Source organism: Equus caballus, chromosome 25, assembly GCF_041296265.1.
Source record: "Equus caballus isolate H_3958 breed thoroughbred chromosome 25, TB-T2T, whole genome shotgun sequence".
Lineage (NCBI taxonomy): Eukaryota > Metazoa > Chordata > Mammalia > Perissodactyla > Equidae > Equus > Equus caballus.
In genome coordinates, this window is record NC_091708.1 from 36,912,501 (window position 1) to 36,931,538 (window position 19,038).

Below are 19,038 nucleotides of genomic sequence, written 5' to 3' on the forward strand. Positions count from 1 at the left end.
AACAGCACACAGCAGCACAGCCCAAAGCATCCTGGTCTTTGATGTACCACTCCATGGGTTCTCCACCTTCACGAGACAAGATTCTCTCTCTGCCTAAACCCTCATCTACTTGTCAACCAGCAACACACGTTTGCAAGACTTCTTCTAGCTGGGGTTAATCTATAACCTGGGGCTGAAAGGTGGCATTTTTCTGTATATCCGTGTCATCAGCCTAGACAGTCCATCACAGCCACACTCCAAACAGTTGAGTCAGTCCTCCCAAACAAGGAGAAAGTTCTTTCCAATGGACTTTTTAGTGGGGCAGGGCACAGGGTAAGGCTCAGGGAGCAGGGAGGATATATGTTTCCAAGGCAAGGACTAATTGAGAGACATCACAAATCAACAGGGCATCACCTGACTGATGAACTTAAACCATTTTACCCAAAAATCTCTTCCTTCCAACCAACCTTAGGTACTTTTCTCTTTACAGCTTTATTTAGGTATAATTTATATACCGTAAAATTAATTCACTGACAGGGCCACTTCTGTGGCCAAGTGGTTAAGTTCGCACGCTCTGCTTCGGTGGCCCAGGGTTTCGTTGGTTCGAATCCTCGGCGCAGACACGGCACTGCTCATCAAGCCATGCTGAGGCAGCATCCCACATGCCACAACTAAAAGGACCCACAACTAAAAAATATACAATTATGTACTGGGGGGGGGGGTGCTTTGGGAGACAAAGGAAAAACAAAATCTTAAAAAAAAAAAATTACTTCATTGTAAGCATACGATGCAATGACTTTTATTCACTCATTTACAGAGTTGTGTAAATATCACTGCAATTGAATTTTAAAAGACTTTACCGCCCCAAAAACTTCCCTTGAGACTGTTTCCAATCAATCTCCACTCCTCTCCTTAGCCCCCAACAACCACTGATCTGCTGTCTCTATAAATTCACCTTTTATGGATTTTTTTATATAAATGGAATAAAACAATATGTAGTCTTTTGAGATTGGCTTCTCACTCAGCATAATGTTTTTGAAGTTTATCCATGTTGTAAGTAGCATGTATCAGTAGTTCATTCTTTTTTTCCTTTTCTTTTTCCTTTTATTTTTTGAGGAAGATTAGCCCTGAGCTAACATCTGCTGCCAATCCTTGTCTTTTTGCTGAGGAAGACTGGCCCTGAGCTAACATTCGTGCCCATCTTCTTCTACTTTGTATATGGGAAGCCTGCCACAGCATGGCTTGACAAGCAGTGCGTAGGTCTGCACCCAGGATCCAAATTGGCAAACCCCAGGCCACCGAAGCGGAACATGCGCACTTAACTGCTGCACCAACAGGCTAGCCCCAGTAGTTCATTCTTTTTTATTGTTGAATAGCATTCCATTATACGGATATTCCACATTTTGTTTATTCATTCCCTAGCTGACGAACATTTAGCTATTATAAATAATGCTGCATTCACAAACAAATCTTTGCGTGGACATATGTTTTTATTTCTCTTGGCTAGATACCCAGGAGTGGAATTGCTGCATTATATGGTATGTTTACATTTAACTTTTTATTAAACTGCCAAACTTATATCCAAAGTGACTGTACCATTTTACATTCTCAAAGCAGTGCACAAGGTGTCCAATCTCTCTACATCCTACCAACACTTTCTAGAACATTTTTACAGTCTTTTTGACTCTAGCCATTCCAGAGGGTGTGCAGTGGGAATTCATTGTGATTTTAATTTGCATTCCCCTAATAACTAATTATTTGAGTACCTTTTCATGTGATGAAATGTCTATTCAAGTCTTTTGTCGGTTTTAAATTTTCTTTTATTGTGGTAAAACATACATACAATATTTACCATTTTAACCTTTTTTTTTTTTTGAGGAAGATTAGCTCTGAGCTAACAGCTGCTGCCAATCCTCCTTTTTTTCCTGAGGAAGATTGGCCCTGAGCTAACATCTGTGCCCATCTTCCTCTACTTTATATGTGGAATGCCTGCCACAGCATGGCTTGATAAGCAGTGCATAGGTCCGCACCTAGGGTCTGAACCAGCGAACCCTGGGTTGCCGAACCAATGTGTACAAACTTAACCACTATGCCACCTGGCCAGCCCCTCCATTTTCACCATTTTTAAGTGTACATTCAGTGGCATTAAATTCATAACGTTGTGCAACCATGACCACTATGTTTCTAGAACTATCATTCTAAACAAAAACTCTGTACCTATTAAATAATAACTATCCATTCCCCACTTCCCCTAGCAACCTCTATTATACTTTGACTCCATGAATTTGCCTATTCTAGGTATTTCATATAAATGGAACCATATAATATTTTTTGTCCATTTTTAAAAATTGGGTTGTTTGTCTTCTTACTGTGTTGTAAGAGTTCTTTATATATTTTGGATACTCCTTTATCAGATATGCAAATATTTTCTCTCAATCTACAGTTCATCTTTTCATTTTCTTAGTTATGTCTTGTAAAGTGCAAAAGTTCTACATTTTAATGAGGTTGATTTATCAAATTTTTCTTTTATGGCTTGTTTACTGGTATCATGTCTAGGAAGTTGTTGCCTAACCCAAGGTCAGAAAGATACTCTTCGAGACATTTTGTAGTTTTAGATTCAGGTGTACAATCCACTTTTGAGTTAATTTTTGTGTCTAGTGTAAATTACAGGTCTGAGTTCATTTTTTTTGCACACAGATATCCAATTTTCCCAGCATCGTTTGTTGAAAAAAACTATCTTTCCCCCCACTGAATTGTCTTGGCAACTTTATCAAAAATCAATTGACCACATATATATGGACCCATTTCTGAACTCTCAAACCAGTTCTAGTACCTATCCTTATACCAGTATCACAGTGACTTGATTGTTGTGACTTCTCAGTAATTTCTGAAACTGTAATTTAAATCCTCCAACTTTGTTCTTTTTCAAAATCATATTGGCCCACTGCATTTCCACACAAATTATAGCATTAAATTTCTCCAAAAAAGTCTGAGAGGTTATTTTAGGGATTGCATTAGATCAACACATCAAGTTCAGGAGAATGTCATCTTAACAGTATTTAGATTTTTAATCCATGAACATACACCGTTTCTCCATTTATTTAGGTCTTCTTAAATTTCTCTCAGCAACATTTTATAGTTGTGGGTGCACAAATCTTGTACTTCTTGTTAAATTTATTCATAAGTATTTTGTTCTTCTGATGCAATCATGAATGGAACTGTTTTCTAACTGGCACTTTTTGTATTGTTGCTAATATATCAAAATACAATTGATTTTCGCATATTCATCCGGTATCCTGTGACCTTGCTAAACTCAGTTAGTTCTATTTTTGCTTTTTTGTGAATTACTTAGGATTCTGTCATCTATGAATAAAGACAATTTTAATCCATTCCAATCTAGATATCTTCCCCCCCGACTTACTGCACCAGTTAGAACCTACGGGGAACGTTGGAAAGTAGTAGTAAAAGCAGACATTTTACCTACCTTGTTCCCAATCTTAGGGTAAAAGCATATTTCACTGCTAAGTATCATGTTAGCTTTAGGCTTTTCACAGATTAAGTTGTGGAAGCTGCTTCTATTCCTAGTTTGTTGAGAGATTTTATTATGAATGGGTGTTCAATTTTGTCAAACACATTTTCTGTGTCTACTAAAATGATCATATGGGGTTTTTTTAACATTACAGAGGTTAGAAACTCTGATCTGTGGGCAAGCTCTTTTTGCAGATAAAGCTTTACTGAAGCATAGTCACGCCCATTTATTCACCTATCGTCCATGACTGTCTCTGCTGTACAACAGCAGAGCTAAGCAGTTCCAACAGAAACTGTATGGTCCAAAAGCCTAAAACATTTACAACTTAGACTCTTAAGAGAACGTCTGCCAACCCTTGGTATGTTACATTAATTTTTACACATTAATCCAAACTTGTACATCTAGGATAAATCCAAATTGGTCATGGTATACAATCCATTTTTATGTTGCTGAATCTGATTTGCTAATATTTTATTAAAGATTTTTGTGTCTGTGTTCATAAGGGATATTGGTCTGCAGTTTTCTTATGGTATCTTTGTCTGGCTGTTATCAGGATAACACTGTCCTCATAGAATGAGCTGGCAAGTGTTCTCTCCTCCTCTACTTTCTGACAGAGTTCATGAAGGATTAGTGTTATTGCTTCTTTAAATGTTTGATAGAATTCACCAATGAAGCCACTGGGCCTGGGCTTCCCTTTGTAGGAAGATTTTTAATTACTAGCTCTTTTTCTTTAACTGTTACAGGTCTATTCATATATTCTATTTCCTCCTAAGTGTTTGTGTGTGTGTGTGAGGAAGACTGGCCCTGAGCTAACACCTGTTGCCAATCTTCCTCTTTTTGCTTGAGAAAGATGGTCACTGAACTAACATCTATATCAATCTTCCTCTTTTTTATGTGGGATACCACCACAGTGCAGCTTTATGAGCCATGCTAGGTCCACACCCAGGATCCGAACCTGTGAACCCCAGGCCACCGAAGCAGAGCATACAAACTTAACCATTACGCCACTGGGCTGGCCTCTGAGTCAAGTTTTAATAATCTGTCTTAGGAATTTGTGTCTAGGAATCTGTCCACTTCATCTAAGTTGCCTAATTTGTTAGGATAAAGTTGTTCATGACATTCCGTTGTAATCTTTTTAATTTCTGTGGAGTTATTATGCCCTCTCTTTCATTCTTTTTGTTTTTAAAGATGGGCACTTGAGCTAACATCTGTTGCCAATCTTCCTTTTTTTTTTTTTTTTTTTTTGCTTTTACCCCCCAAATCCCCCCAGTACATACTTGTATATTGTAGTTGTGGGTCCTTCTAGTTGTGGCATGGAGGACACCACCTCAGCATGGCCTGATGAGCGGTGCCATGTCTGCACCCAGGATCTGAACCGGCAAAACCCTGGGCTGCTGAAGTGGAGCATGTGAATGTAACCACTTGGTCACAGGGCCAGCTCCCTCTCTTTCATTCTTTATTTTGGTAATTTGTGTCCTCTTTATTCTCTTGGTCAGTGTAGGTAAGAATTTATCAATTTTGTTTATCTCTTCAGAGAACTAATTTTTGGTTTCACTGATTTTTCTCTATTGTTTCTCTGTTTTCTGTTTCATTGTTTTCCATTATAATCTTCATTATTTCTTTCCTTATGCTTGCTTTGGTTTTAGTTTGCTCTTTATCTGGTTTCTTAAGGTGGAAGCCTAGGTAAATGCTTGAGACCTTTCTTCTTTTCTAATATACACTTATAAATTTAAAAGCTATAAATTTTCCTCTAAGCACTGCTTTAGCTGCAGGTCCATAAATTGATATGTTGTGTTTTCATTTTCATTTAGTCAAAAATATTTTTAAATTTGCCTTGGGATTTCTTGTTTGACCTATGGGTTATTTATAAGTATGCTGTTTAATTTCAAATATTTTGAGATATTCTAGATTTCTTTCTGTTATGGATCTCTAATTCTGTTGTGGTCACAGAACATACCTTGTATGATTTCAATCTTTAAAAATAATTGAGACTTATTTTATAGCTCAGAATATTCTTAGAGACTGTTCCATGTACAGTTGAAAAGAATGCATATTCTGCATGGAGTAGTCAATAAATATGAGCTATGTTAATTGATAATGTTGATTAAGTCTTCTATATCCTTGCTAATTTTCTGTCTAGTTCTTCCATCAAGAGGTAGGGTATTGAAATCTATAACTATTATTGTTGAATTGTCTATTTCTCTTTTAATTTCTGTCAGTTTTTGCTTCATGTATTTTGGTGCTCTGTTAGGTATATTTTTATAATCGTTATATTTTCCTCATGTATTGACCCTCTGTCCTTATGAAATGTCTGTCTCTAGTACTATTTCTTGTCTTAAAGTATATTTTATCTGATATTAATATAGTCATTCTAGCTCTCTATGGCTACTGTTTGCATGATCTATTTTTTTTACTTTCAACCTATTTGTGTCTTCGAATACAAGTTATGTCTCTTATGACAATGTAGAGTTGGGTCTTACCTTTTTATCCAGGCTGACAATCTCTACCTTTTGAATAGGCAGGTAGTCCATTCACATTTAATAAAATTATTGATGTGGTTGGATTTACATATGCTATGTTTGTTTTTATTTGTTTCATGTCTTTTTTTCTTAAACTCTCTTCCTTCTTTAATATCATCTTTTTTGTGAAATATTTTTTAGTGTACCATTTTAACCCGTCTGTTGATTTCTTTACTACGTATTTTTTGTTATGTTCTTTGTGGTTGCTCTAGGCATCAAATATGTGTCTTCTCTTATCACAATCTATTTCTAATTGAATTCCAAGAAATATAGAAACTCGTTCCAGTATATCTCATATTCCCATTTTTATTACCCTATGTGTTATAAACTCAATACAGTGTTATAATTATTGTTTTATACAGTGTTATGTCTATTTTAAACATTAAGAGAATAAGAAAAAATAGAGTTGTATTTACCTATATATTTACCATTTCCAGTGTTCTTCATTTCTTCTTATGGATGTGAGTGACCATCTGATGTCACTTCCCTTCAGCCTTAAGGGTTACCTTTAGTATTTTAAGGCAGGTCTCTTCTTAAGTGAAAGTGTCTTCATTTTGCCTTCATTTTTGAAGAATAGTTTTCTAGATATAATTGGCAACAATTTTTTTCTTTCCACACCTTGAATGTCATCCCACTGCTTTCAGGCCTCTACTGCTTCTGATGAAAAGTCAACCAGAAATCCTACTGCTGTTTCTCTTTTTTTTTTTGAGGAAGATTAGCCCTGAGCTAACTACTGCCAGGCCTCCTCTTCCTGCTGAGGAAGCCTGGCCCTGAGCCAACATCCGTGCCCATCTTCCTCCACTTTTTTATATGTGGGACGCCTACCACAGCACGGCGTGCCAAATGGTGCCATGTCCGCACCCGGGATCCGAACTGGTGAACCTGGGCTGCCAAGAAGCAGAACGTGCGAACTTAACCGCTGCGCCACCAGGCCAGCCCCTATTGCTGTTTACTTCTTTGTAATGAATCATTTTTTTCTTGCTGCTTTCAAGATTTTTCTTTGTCTGCCAATAATTTGTCTTTGATGTGTTTTATCACAGTTGGGGTTCCTCGAGCTTCTTGTATCTGGAGATTAATGTTCATCAATGATTCAGGAATTTTTTCACTATTATTTCTTCTAATGTCCTCGGCTCCTATCTCACTCCTCTCCTTCTATATATGTATTTCCTTACATATACACTTACATTGTCCCACAGATCTCAGAGCCTTATTCACTGTTCTTCAATCTTTTTTCTCTGTTCTTCATATTAAATAATTTTTATTGATCTACAAGTTCATCAATTCTTTCTTCTGCCATCTTAAACATGTTGTTGAGTCCCTCCATGGTTTATTTCTTTGCAATATCTGTAAGAGCTACTTTGAAGTCTCTGTATGCCAGATCCAACACTTGGGATCACTCAGAGACAGTTTCCACTGATTGATTTTTTTTCCGAGTACAGGTCACACTTTGTTTCTCTTCATGTCTTCTAACTTTTTTGTTGAATACTGAACATTTAAAATAATGTACTGTTGAAAACGGAAACAAACTGAGATTCAAAGAACAAAATGGTGGTTGTTCGGGTTGGGGGGCAGGGAATGGGTGAAACAGGTGAGAGAGATTAAGAGGTATTAACTTCCAGTTATAAGATAAATAAGTCATGGAGATGTAAATGCACAACTTAGAGAAAACAGTCAATAATATTATAATAACTTTGTATGGTGACAGATGGTTACTAGACTTGTCATGGTGATCATTTTGTAATGTATATAGATGTCAAATCACTGTGTTGTACACCTGAAACTAATATGTATGTCAACTATACTTCCATTAAAAAAAAAAAGTACTGTTGGCAACTATGGATTCTGACTTTTCCCTACTAAGGTTTGTGGGGTTTTTCCTCCCCAAAGCCCCAGTGCATAGCTGTATATTCTAGTTGTAACTCCTTCTAGCTCTTCTGTGAGCTGCCACCACAGCATGGCTACTGACAAGACGAATGGCGTGCTTTTGCGACCAAGAACTGAACCTGGGCTGCTGAAGCAGTGAGAACACTGAACTTTATCCATTAGGCTATCGGAGCTGGCTCGGTGGTGGTGGTGTTTTTATTTTTTCTCTGTTACTAACTTTTCTAGACTAAATCTGTAAAATCTGCCTCTCCTGAAATGTGTGGTTCATGATGGCTCAAGGGTTATTTTCCCCCTCGTTTTTACTTTGAAGCCTGGCTTCTAGGGGTCACCCTTCTGTCTGCATAGCTTACTGACTCGTCAGAGGTGGTGTTCAACTAGTTATCCTGAGCCCTTTTACTATCTGCTAATGGATCTGTGGTTGGGATAGGGAGCACACTCATACTTCAGACTTTCAAGTCTGCTATACTTTTTACTTTCTCCTGGGCTTTCTCACACATCCTTTTCATTTGCCAGAGATGTGTAGATGGCTTGGGTTTGCACTGGTTTCTGTCACACATCCTTTTCATTTGCCAGAGATGTGTAGATGGCTTGGGTTTGCACTGGTTTCTGGTGTGCATAAAGTCGCCACCAGTCAACCCAGGACATCTGGAGAGCTTATCAAGCTCCCTGTAGTTGTCTCATCTCCCAGATCTTTCTATTAAAGCCCTATCTAGTCTGCTGCTCCACTATTTGTCCCGAACAGGACTGTAACCTTCAGAGTTGCTGGCTTTTCCTGTTTCACTTGCCACCAAGATCATCACTTTTAACTGACAACACTCCAAATCAAATGAGCCCTCTCCCACAGAAGTAGTAAAGCTGCTGGTTTTCATGGCTTACACCACCCTGAACTACTACACCATCAGAGCTGAAAAAACTGGGAGAAATCCTGGGTAAGGCCACAGACTTGTGATGTTCTTATCCAAAATTCAGTGGTTTTAATGAACAATGTTTCTCAATTTGTTACAAGCCTATGGTTGTTTTTGACAGTTTTGTCTGGCTTTACAGTTGCTTTTTGGGGATAGGATTGTTGATCTTGGTCACTCATGACAGAAATGAATCTCCTCCTCAGGTGACAAATCTCCTAAGTTATAATATCCTAACCTTAGTGAAGCTAAATAGTCTGAAATCAAATCTATTTTCCTGGAATTAGACCCAAGTGCCATAACACCTAAAGTGGTCAAACACAACTCAATCCCAAAATACACTTAGGAGGAAAAACTTCCCTGGAGAAGGCAGAGGAATAAAGTCATTCTGGAGTCTTGGAATTATTTTCAATTCCAGAAGGCAACAATACACAAATTTGAATATCACAGTTACTTTCAGTTCCCACTTCCCCAAAGCCCTAACTATCAGAATCACTAGTACCATCCATGTGTATATATAATCTGAACCAGCCCCAGAGTCAATCATAGCTAGGGCAAGGGTACATGGACAGCCTCAGATCTTGTCATCAGGTAGGTACTCAAATAGGTCCTATGCAAAGAAGTACACTGAATGCCACACAGCTGGCCTTGGCCACTGCAATTAAGCTTATTAGCATGCCTGGGTGTCTGTGTATCATGGGTCCCTTGTTCACTAGCCCGGGCTTAACTCTTGGCCAAACGTGGTCAACACCGTCCCAAGATGCAAGAGTTTTGATTCTTAGTGCTTACACTCCGAGCCAATAACTAGATGGTTTGAAAGCATCCCTTCCACTTGCCAAACTTCAAGCACCACCTAATGACTTCATTTGCCAGATCCCCATCCTCTTCCACTCAGGGCTAGCAAATAATTCCTAATCAAGCATGCCCCTATATTCACCCTAACTGTGCACTTTCCCTCACATAGCAGACTTAAGGATGAGTTTCCACAATCTCCGTTCTGTCTGCTTCCTCACTGAAGCTATCGTGTCAGACAATTTGTCTGATCTATTCATATTCTCCTTAGAATGCACCTGCAGTTTCTACTAAATAGTCAGTGGGCCATAGTCCCTGACAGGACAAATGGACGCCTGATCCAAGTTGAGCTAATCTTCTTTCTTGAGCATTTAAAATTTGATCACAAATGCTTCTGTTAGTCTGAGTTGAGCATGGGAGCTGGAAAGACATGACAAGGCAGGGCAGAGCAGGGGCAATCATTTTCCATCATGGACACAGAAGCAAAGAATATCAGTCTGAAGGAGAAGAGAAATAAGAAGCAGAGGCACCAGAGAAGCAGAGATAAGACTCCATGAGACCACAGAGAGATGGGAAAGAAATCCTGGTCTTGATTGTTCATGAAATCCAATTGAATGCTCCATCCTTAGGCCCCAAGAGAACCCCTGTACTTTCCACAAATGTCCTCATTTTAAGCTAACTTAAGGTGGGGGTGAGGGGGAGTTGTTTCTTGCAATGGAACTACTTCAGTCAACAACTCTTGATTTTCCTCCCTTGCTCCACTCTATACTTTCCAGGCAGCAGCATCACTCACAATCTAGTTAGACCAGTTACTTCTCTACCATACAGCTCCTTGTGTTCAACTCATGCTTCTCTGGCTATGCCGAGTTTCTCTACAAACCCCTAAGACTAGATCATATTCTCCAAGCTCTGAAGTTTTCTTTGGCTATGATGAACGGGGCAATGAGAGGCAGGGTGGTCTTCACCTTTCAGCCTCAGCTTCTCATCTGGGAACCACCACCTACTTCATAAGGTTGTGATGGGGATTATATAAGGTGAGAAAAAAGTGCTTATTCGCAAAGCATCTGACACACGGCAAGCCCCACTAAAGGTAGCTCTTTTCTATATTACCTTGATTAAACTTGTAGTACATTCTGGGGGCCAGCCCCCTGGCCAAGGGGTCAAGGTTCCACACACTCTTCAGTGGCCTGGATTCATGGGTTTGGATCCCAGGCATGGACCTACTCCACTCATCAGTCATGCTGTGGAGGCATCCCACATACAAAAAAATAGAAGAAGATTGGCACAAATGTTAGCTCAGAGCTAATCCTCCTCAAGCAAAAAAAAAAAAAAAAGAAGAAGAAGAAGATTGGCAATGGATGTTAGCCCAGGACAAATCTTCCTCACACACACACACAAAAAACCTTGTACATTCTGAACTTTAGGTAAAAATTACATCACTAATATTGAAGGTTTGAATGGCACCAAGTATACCAAGAGGACTAATCAACAGTAACTCCTGCTGGGTAGTCTTCTCTTCACACGGTAGTACTACTAACTTGTGAGCAGCCATAACAACTCCCAATCAACATCAATCTTTTCCAAACTTGTTTCTAGTCCCACCACAGTTCTGAAGCTTTGAAAATGACCCTGTGATCTTTCATCTGCATTTGTAAGACCATTTCCGCAAATTTACCAAAGTTGCTTATGAGGTTCGTTTGTTTACTGATACTTTTACCCAGTTGTTTCAAAAGAGCAAACAAAGGTCAGACATTAAAACTAACTTGTCAAAAATCACATTTACCAAACTTAAGTAAAGAGAATCTAATACATTTTTGGTGAAAGATAGTTGAGGGTCAAAATTATCATGACTATTAGGAAAGGGTTATTAGGGTATTTTTAATTTTAAGTTTTGTCTAACAAAGCCTCTCACAGAGAGAGACAGAGACTAAATCTCACAATTAAGATTATTTAGATGAAAACTATGTTTAGCGCTTGGCTTTTACTGCATCTTAGTTATGCTGACAGATTCCTGGACAACTGAGATGCTAAATAATCTAGATACCAAACAAATCAACAAAAGTCTCAGCAAAAAATCATTACATAAAGGATTTTATTTCCTTCTCAATTACATATATCTACTCCATTCAACATAAGGAAAAACAATTCCTAGAAGAATCATTTGGTGATAGACTCACATAACAAATAATAATGCTGTCAACAGGACTGACCACATAATGAGTAGTAATTCTACCAACAGTATTTGAGCTACTATTACAAACATCTGTGCATACACAGTGATCACACAGATACACATACACACTGGTGATTCACTTTAAGTCACAGAACAAACCTCTTTTTTCTGTTTCACACCTAGCTCCAAAGGCCCATTGCACTGAGCCTCCTAGCCAGCCTGTGGCTATTTGTCTACCTTCTCCTCCTCCTGCCCAATCTTTTAGCCCCATGCTTCTGAAGGTATGAACTTAAAGGAGCCTCCTGGTGAATTAATCCAACATTCATCCATTTTTTGAGTGACTGACGTTCAACTCATTTCTACTTATAAATAAAGGCTACTTGTAAGTAACTTGTTAACTGATTGTTAATAATTCGGTGTTTTTAAACTTAAATTAACAAGACGCTCTTGAGTATTCTACTAAGAAACAAGTTGCCACAAAAGGTATGGCAATGTTGCAAAGATCCTACTGCAAATACACACATAAAATCAGTCGGAAATCTTGCAGTTCTCAGAAGAACTCCATTACCACTGCTGAGGGAATTAGTGGTAGTTTTCCATTGCTGCTATTCTTGCTTTTCAACCTTCAATTATGCCTCATTCGGCATGATTATTTTCAAATTAGTTTGATACCTGCTGTGTATGACAGGTATTGCAGCAACAGTATCCTTATTTTTAAATTTCCAATAATTAGACTTTGACATGTATGTCATGTTTCAAATATGAACCATACTTCAATTGCTAAAGCACATTTACCATCCTTCCCCATCATGTATTTGTACATAATAGTCCATTGCCAATGAATTATTTTCAACTGGAAAGCAGGAACAGGCAGGTTAAGCAGATAATGGGTGCCACCTAAGTCAGCTGAGGTCACGACTCACCTAAGCTGCTATGGTCAAAAAAGTTGGCATCACTGCCACAACTGAGCAAGCTGCTCTAAGTTGCCAGGTCCCACTGCTTCCAGCCTAGTCCTCCCAAATTTTTTCTCTTAACTACTTCAGAGAGCATTAGAAACTCACCACACCCATTATCTTTTAATTTTCACAGCCCCATAAATTCTACCTATGGCTTCTTAGAATCTCACATCCCCTTAACTGATCATAGTTCTTCGCTGCTATCTTAATTCCTTATCCAGAAAGATCCCTTTCTCAAAATTTCCATTTTTATAAGGAAAATTCATAAAAGCTCCTTTCTTTATGCCCAAAGAGTCTCAGACCCAAGGGACAGCATGAGCCATTAATGCCTCCTCCTGCAGTCTCCCTGAAAGTAGATTTTCAGCTCTTGGATATAAGAGTACATCCTTCTTGCTCCCAACCCCCCCAAACTCAGATCCCTTTGCATTAAAGGTCAGCTCTATCACCTTACCGCTCCATCCCCCCCACACCCAGTATTCAAAGAAAGGTGTCTGGCTAGCCACTGAATAAGTCAAGATTCTGAAGTGTGAGAAACAAGGGAAGGGAGGCAGCAAAATGGATTCCCGTACCGTGAGTTTTCAAACATACTCTGAGAATGAGCTAAAGGCTCATTCCTTCCCTCATATTTTGAGGCCTAGCAGTATTACTTTTCAGAAAATCTTGATTTTCTGCTCTGTTTAATTATGAGTTTTACAAGCATTGTTTTCTTCTATTTTTCAGTTTGACTCCTCGTTCTTGGCTCTTCAATTAGGGGCTGTTGCCACCTAGTGGACTAAATGGGAATAAACGCCAACACATTATCACAGATTCTCACCTCCGTGCTTCCAGAAGAGACCACTAGATGGAGGCTTCAAATATGAAGTAGAAGGAGAGCTCCTAAACCCATCTAGAAAACCAGTTAGTTGCTTTATAACTACACAAAAAACTAACACAGATCCACAAAAATAAAATAAAATGGAATACGTCCAAAATAATGAGTTAAATAAAAATCTTTTGGAGGCAGTATAGCACTGAGGTTAAGAATATAGGCTTTGATTCTTAAGAACATAATCACAAAAACCCACAACAAAATACTACCAAGTTGAATTCAGCAATATATAAAAGTGATAATACATCATGACCATATGAGGCTTATCCCAGGATTGCAAGGCTGGTTCAATTTACAAAAATCAATCAGTGTAATTCACCATATTAACAGTCTAAATATCTGAAGAGATGCAGAAGTAGCATTCAAAAAAATTGATACCATTCATGATAAAAACTCTTAGCAAACTAGGAATACAAGGGAACTTCCTCAAGCTGATAAAGGGCATCTACAAAAAACATATGGCCTCCTGATTTCAAAACTTACTACAAAAGCTACTGGAACCAAAACAGTGTGGTACTGGCATAAAGATAAACATACAGACAAATGGAATAGAATAGAGAGCCCTGAAATAAACCCTCACACATATGGTCAACAATTTTCAACAAAATTGCCAAGACCATTCAATGGGCTAAGAACCATCTTTTTAACAAATAATGATGGCAAAATTGAATATCTACATGCAACAGAATGCATGTGGACCTTATACTATACCATATAAACAAAAATTACCCAAAAATAGATCAAAGACCTAAATGTAAGAGCTAAAACTGTAGAACTTTTAGAAAAAAACATAGGGGGGAAAGCTTCATGACACTGGATTTGGCAATGATTTCTTGGATATGACACCAAGGCACAGGCAGAAACAACAAAAAAATAAACTGTACTACATCAAAATTAAAAACTTCTGTGTATAAAAGGACACAATCAACAGCGTGAAAAGGCAATCCATGGAATAGGAGGGAATATCTGCAGATGAAGGGTTAATCTTCAGAACATATAAAGAACTCTCACAACTCAAAAAAAATTGATTAAATAATGGACAGGAGACTTGAATGGGCATTTCTCCAAAAAAGATATACAAATGGCCAATAAGCACATGAAAAGATGTCCAACATCATTCATCATTAGGGAAATACAAATCAAAACCACAGTGAGGTATCACCTCACACCCATTAAGATGGCTACTATCAAATACAGAAAATAAGTGTTGGTGAGGAAGCAGAAAAATTAGAACACTTGTACACTGTTAGTAGGAATGTAAAATGGTACAGCCACTGTGAAAAACATATGGGGTGGTTCCTCAAAAAATTAAAAATAGAATTACCATATGATCCAGAAATTCCAGTTCTGGATATATACCCAAAAGAATTGAAAATAAGGACTTGAAGGGATATCTATATACCCATATTCACAGCAGCATTACTGACAATAACCAAAAGGTGTAACCAACCCAAATGCCTATCAACAGAAAAATGAACAGACAAAATGTGGTATAAACATACAATGGAATATTATTCAGCCTTAAAAAGGAAGGAAATTCTGACACATGTACAACATGGATGAAGTTTGATAACACTATGCTAAGTGAAAGAAGCCAGGCACAAACAGACAGATATTGTATGATTCCATTTATATGAGGTACCTGGAGTAGTCAAATTCATAGAGACAGAAAGTAGAATGGTAGTTGTCTGAGGTTGAGGAAATAGGGAGATATTGTTAATGGGTACAGAGTTTCAGTTTTGCAAGATGAAAAGAGTTCTGTGGGTGGATGATGGTGACAGTTGCGCAACAATATTAATGTACTTAATGGCACTAAACTGTACACTTAAAAAGTGGTTAAGGGGCCAGCCCGGTGGCACAGTGGTTAAGTTCACAGGTTTCACTTCGGCGGCCCAGGGCTCACCAGTTCAGAACCCAGGTGTGGACCTATGCACTGCTTGTCAGGCCATGCTGTGGCAGCGTCCCACATAAAATAGAGGTAGATGGGCATGGATGTTAGGTCAGAACCAGTCTTCCTCAGCAAAAAGAGGAGGATTGGCAGCAGATGTTAGCTCAGGGCTAATCTTCCTCAAAAAGAGAGAAAAAAAATGGTTAAGATGGTAAATGTTATGTGTATTTTACCACAATTTTTAAAAACAAAAAAAATAAAAGGAGGAAAAAACCCTATAGCTAACATGATACTTGATAGTGAAATATTGAACTCTTTCCCCTTACAATCAAAAACAAGACAAGGATGTCATCTCGCTATTTTTTACATACTATTGGACTGGAGATCTTAGCCAATACAATAAGGTAAGAGTGATAAACAAAAGTAATAAACATCAAAAAGGAAGAAATAAAATTGTCTTTATTCACAGATGTACACATAGAAAGCTCCAAGAAATTTATTTTTAAAAGTTACTAGAACTAGTAAACAAATTTAACAATGTTCTACGATACAAACTCAACATACAAAAATCAAATTGCATTTCTATATACTAGCAACAAACTGGAAAATAAAAATTTTAAAATAATACCATTTACTATAACATTAAAAAAACATAATACTTAGTTATAAGTTTAAAGAAAGATGTATGTACAAGATCTCAACACTAATCTTTTAAAAACATTGCTGAGAAAAAACAAAGACATTCTAAGTAAGTGGAAAGATACACTGAATTCATAAATTAGAAGACTCAATTCTAAAATGACCACTCTCCCCAAACTGATAGGATCAACGCAATGCAATCAAAATCTCAGCAGCCTTTTTTATTAAAAAAATAAAGTAATTGACAAGCTGATTCTAAAATTTATAAGGAAAATGAAAACAAAACAAAACCCTAGAATGGGCCAAAACAACTTTGAAAAGGAAGAATGGAGTTGGAGGACTAACACTACTTGATTTCAAGATTTATTACAAAACTATAGTATTCAAGACATTGCAGTATTGGTGAGAAGATAAACAGAATTGGTGAAAAGATTAATGGAATAGAATACAGAGTCTATAAAGAGATTCACACATATAAAGATCAAATTATTTTTCAGCAAGTGCATCAAAAATTCAATGAGGAAGGTCTTTTCAACAAATGAGTCCAGAACAAATGAATAGTCACATAAAAAGACTTTGCTTCTTATCTCATAGCATACAAAAAAATTAATTTAAGACGGGTTATAGACATAAATGTAAAAGATAAAACCATAAATTTTCTAGTAGAAAATCCAGAAGAACACCTTTGCAACCTTCGGTTAAGGCCAAGATTTCTTAGGGAAGACACAGGAAGTATTAACCATAAAAGAAAAAATTAATAAATTGGACTTCATAAAAATGTTAATCAAAAAACATGTTAATAAAGTAGATCAGAAAACCATGGATTAAGAGAAAATATTCACAACACATGTATCTGATGAAGAACTTGTATCAAGTAAAAAATATCCACAACTCAGTAACAGGACAAAGAACATGATTCTTTTTTTTTTTTTTTTTTTAAGATTTTATTTGTCCTTCTTCTCCCCAAAGCTCCCTGGTACATAGCTGTATATTCTAGTTGTGGGTCCTTCTCTTTGTGGTACCTGGGACACTGGCGCAGCATGGTTTGATGAGCAGTGCTAAATCGGCGCCCAGGATCCGAACCAGCAAAACCCTGGGCCACCAAAGCAGAGCTCGTGAACTTAACCAGTCGGCCATGGGGCCGGCCCCTGATTCTTTTTAATAATCAAAAGACTTCAAACAGACATTTCTAAAAGATTATATACGAATGACCAATAAGAGTGTGAAAAGCTGATCAACATAATCAGTTATCAGGGAAATGCAAATTAAAACCACATCAGTCCCATTACATGCTCACTAGAATGACCAAAATTTAAAAGTGACAACACCAAATGCTTGCAAGGATGTGGAAGAACTGGAACTCACACACTAAAACTCTAAAATGTATAAACAATTTGGAAAACTGTTTGGTAACCTCATAGAAAGTTTACATCTACCATATGACCCAACAATTCCTAGATATACGTCTAAGAGAGAGAAAAACATATACCCACAAAAACCTTGTGTAAGAATTTTCACAGCTACTTTATTGATAATAACCAAAAACTTGAAACAGCCCAGGTATCAACAGACAAATAAAGTGCAGTACAGTCAATGGAGTACTCCTCAACAAGAAAAAGAAACGAACTACTAACACTTGCAACAACACGGATGCAGCTCAAACATTATGCTTTTGAAAAACGCTAGACACAAAAGAGCAGATGTTGTATGATTCCATTTATATGACATTTTAGAACAGGAAAAACTAATCTATCATGACAGAAATCACAAGTTATTGCTTCTTAGGATAGAAGAGTGGGATCAATTGAGAAAAAGCATAGAAGAATTTTCTAAAGGGATGGCAACGTTCTGTATCTTCTTGGAACTCAGATTACAAGGTGCATGCATTTGTGAAAACTGCTTGAACCTTACACTTATTATCTATGTATTTCATTGTATGTAAATCATACCACTATTTTAAAAAGATAAAAAGTACATTAACTTTGGAATCACACAGGCTCCAGCTCTGCCACTTACCAGCTGTGTGACCTTGGCCAAGTGTTAAATTGTCAGTTTCCTCATCTGTAAAATGGGGAGAATGAGAGTTGAGAACAACCTCATAGAGTTACCAGAAAGAATAAATGAAATCATGTGTTTAAATCATTAGCATACAGTAAATGCTCACTAAATATCAAGCAAAAAAGTTAGAAAACCTTTGTCATATATTTCAACAAAGAGAAACATGCAGAAATGGCTAGAGCAGTTAAATCTTGGGCAATTCACATATGTTATCTGACTTATTTTTTAAAAGAACCCCTAACAGAGATTATTACTGCTTTATGGATGAAGAAACTGAGCTTCACAGACTGCCTATGGTCACTCAGCAAGGAAGTGGAAAAAGCGAAGATGCAAACTCTCACTGGTGTTTTTCCACTGCACCATACTATCCTTCCAGTAGGGTCACTTTCAGCGATGTATCCCTGCAACGGCCAGGACAGCACAATTCGTATGTAAAGCCACCAAGGCTCCCTTCATTCCTGAGAGTACGGTAGTGTCAGGCCTGATACTGAAAAGAGGCCAGTTCTGACAGCCTGATTGGTGAATGCTGACAGAGCTGCAAGCAGAAGACTGCAAATGCTGGTCTAGGCTTTTACCCTGTTCTTGGGCTTCGAAATGGTTCCTGCTACTTGAGGACACTAATTCTCCTTCCATAGGGTAATTTCAAGATAAGAAAATTCTGAATGTAAAATTTGTGATGGAAGAGGGAAGCTGGAGCCTGGGTGGCTCAATTTAGCAGAATAGCCTTAGAAACTTGGTAGCTAAAATGAAAAGTGGAGATTTTTTTAAAAATACATATCCTTTTTCTCAATCCAACAGGCTTTTGTAAATAATTGAAACACAGAAATAATGAAAGTTACCCTGTGATCCCA

The 19,038-nt window shown here is 37.6% G+C and overlaps 1 protein-coding gene and 1 long non-coding RNA gene across 5 annotated transcripts in view; one reads left to right on the forward strand and one right to left on the reverse strand.

Annotated features, from left to right (window-relative positions):
* The window catches only part of LOC106782565 (uncharacterized), a 40,357-nt gene extending 39,507 nt beyond the window's left edge, over window positions 1–850 (forward strand). The window contains exon 4 of the long non-coding RNA XR_011432642.1: window positions 1–850. This exon is cut by the window's left edge and continues 808 nt beyond it. This is a non-coding gene — a long non-coding RNA (uncharacterized lncRNA).
* NR6A1 (nuclear receptor subfamily 6 group A member 1) overlaps window positions 1–19,038 on the reverse strand; it is a 215,035-nt gene that overhangs the window by 153,670 nt on the left and 42,327 nt on the right. For 2 of the 4 annotated variants that reach the window (XM_070251764.1, XM_070251762.1), the window contains exon 3: window positions 18,146–18,190. The exons of the other annotated variants lie outside the window; for them this stretch is intronic. In XM_070251764.1, coding sequence (XP_070107865.1) covers window positions 18,146–18,190 — 45 coding nt within the window. The remainder of the gene's footprint in view (window positions 1–18,145; window positions 18,191–19,038) is intronic. 4 annotated transcript variants of the gene reach the window in all.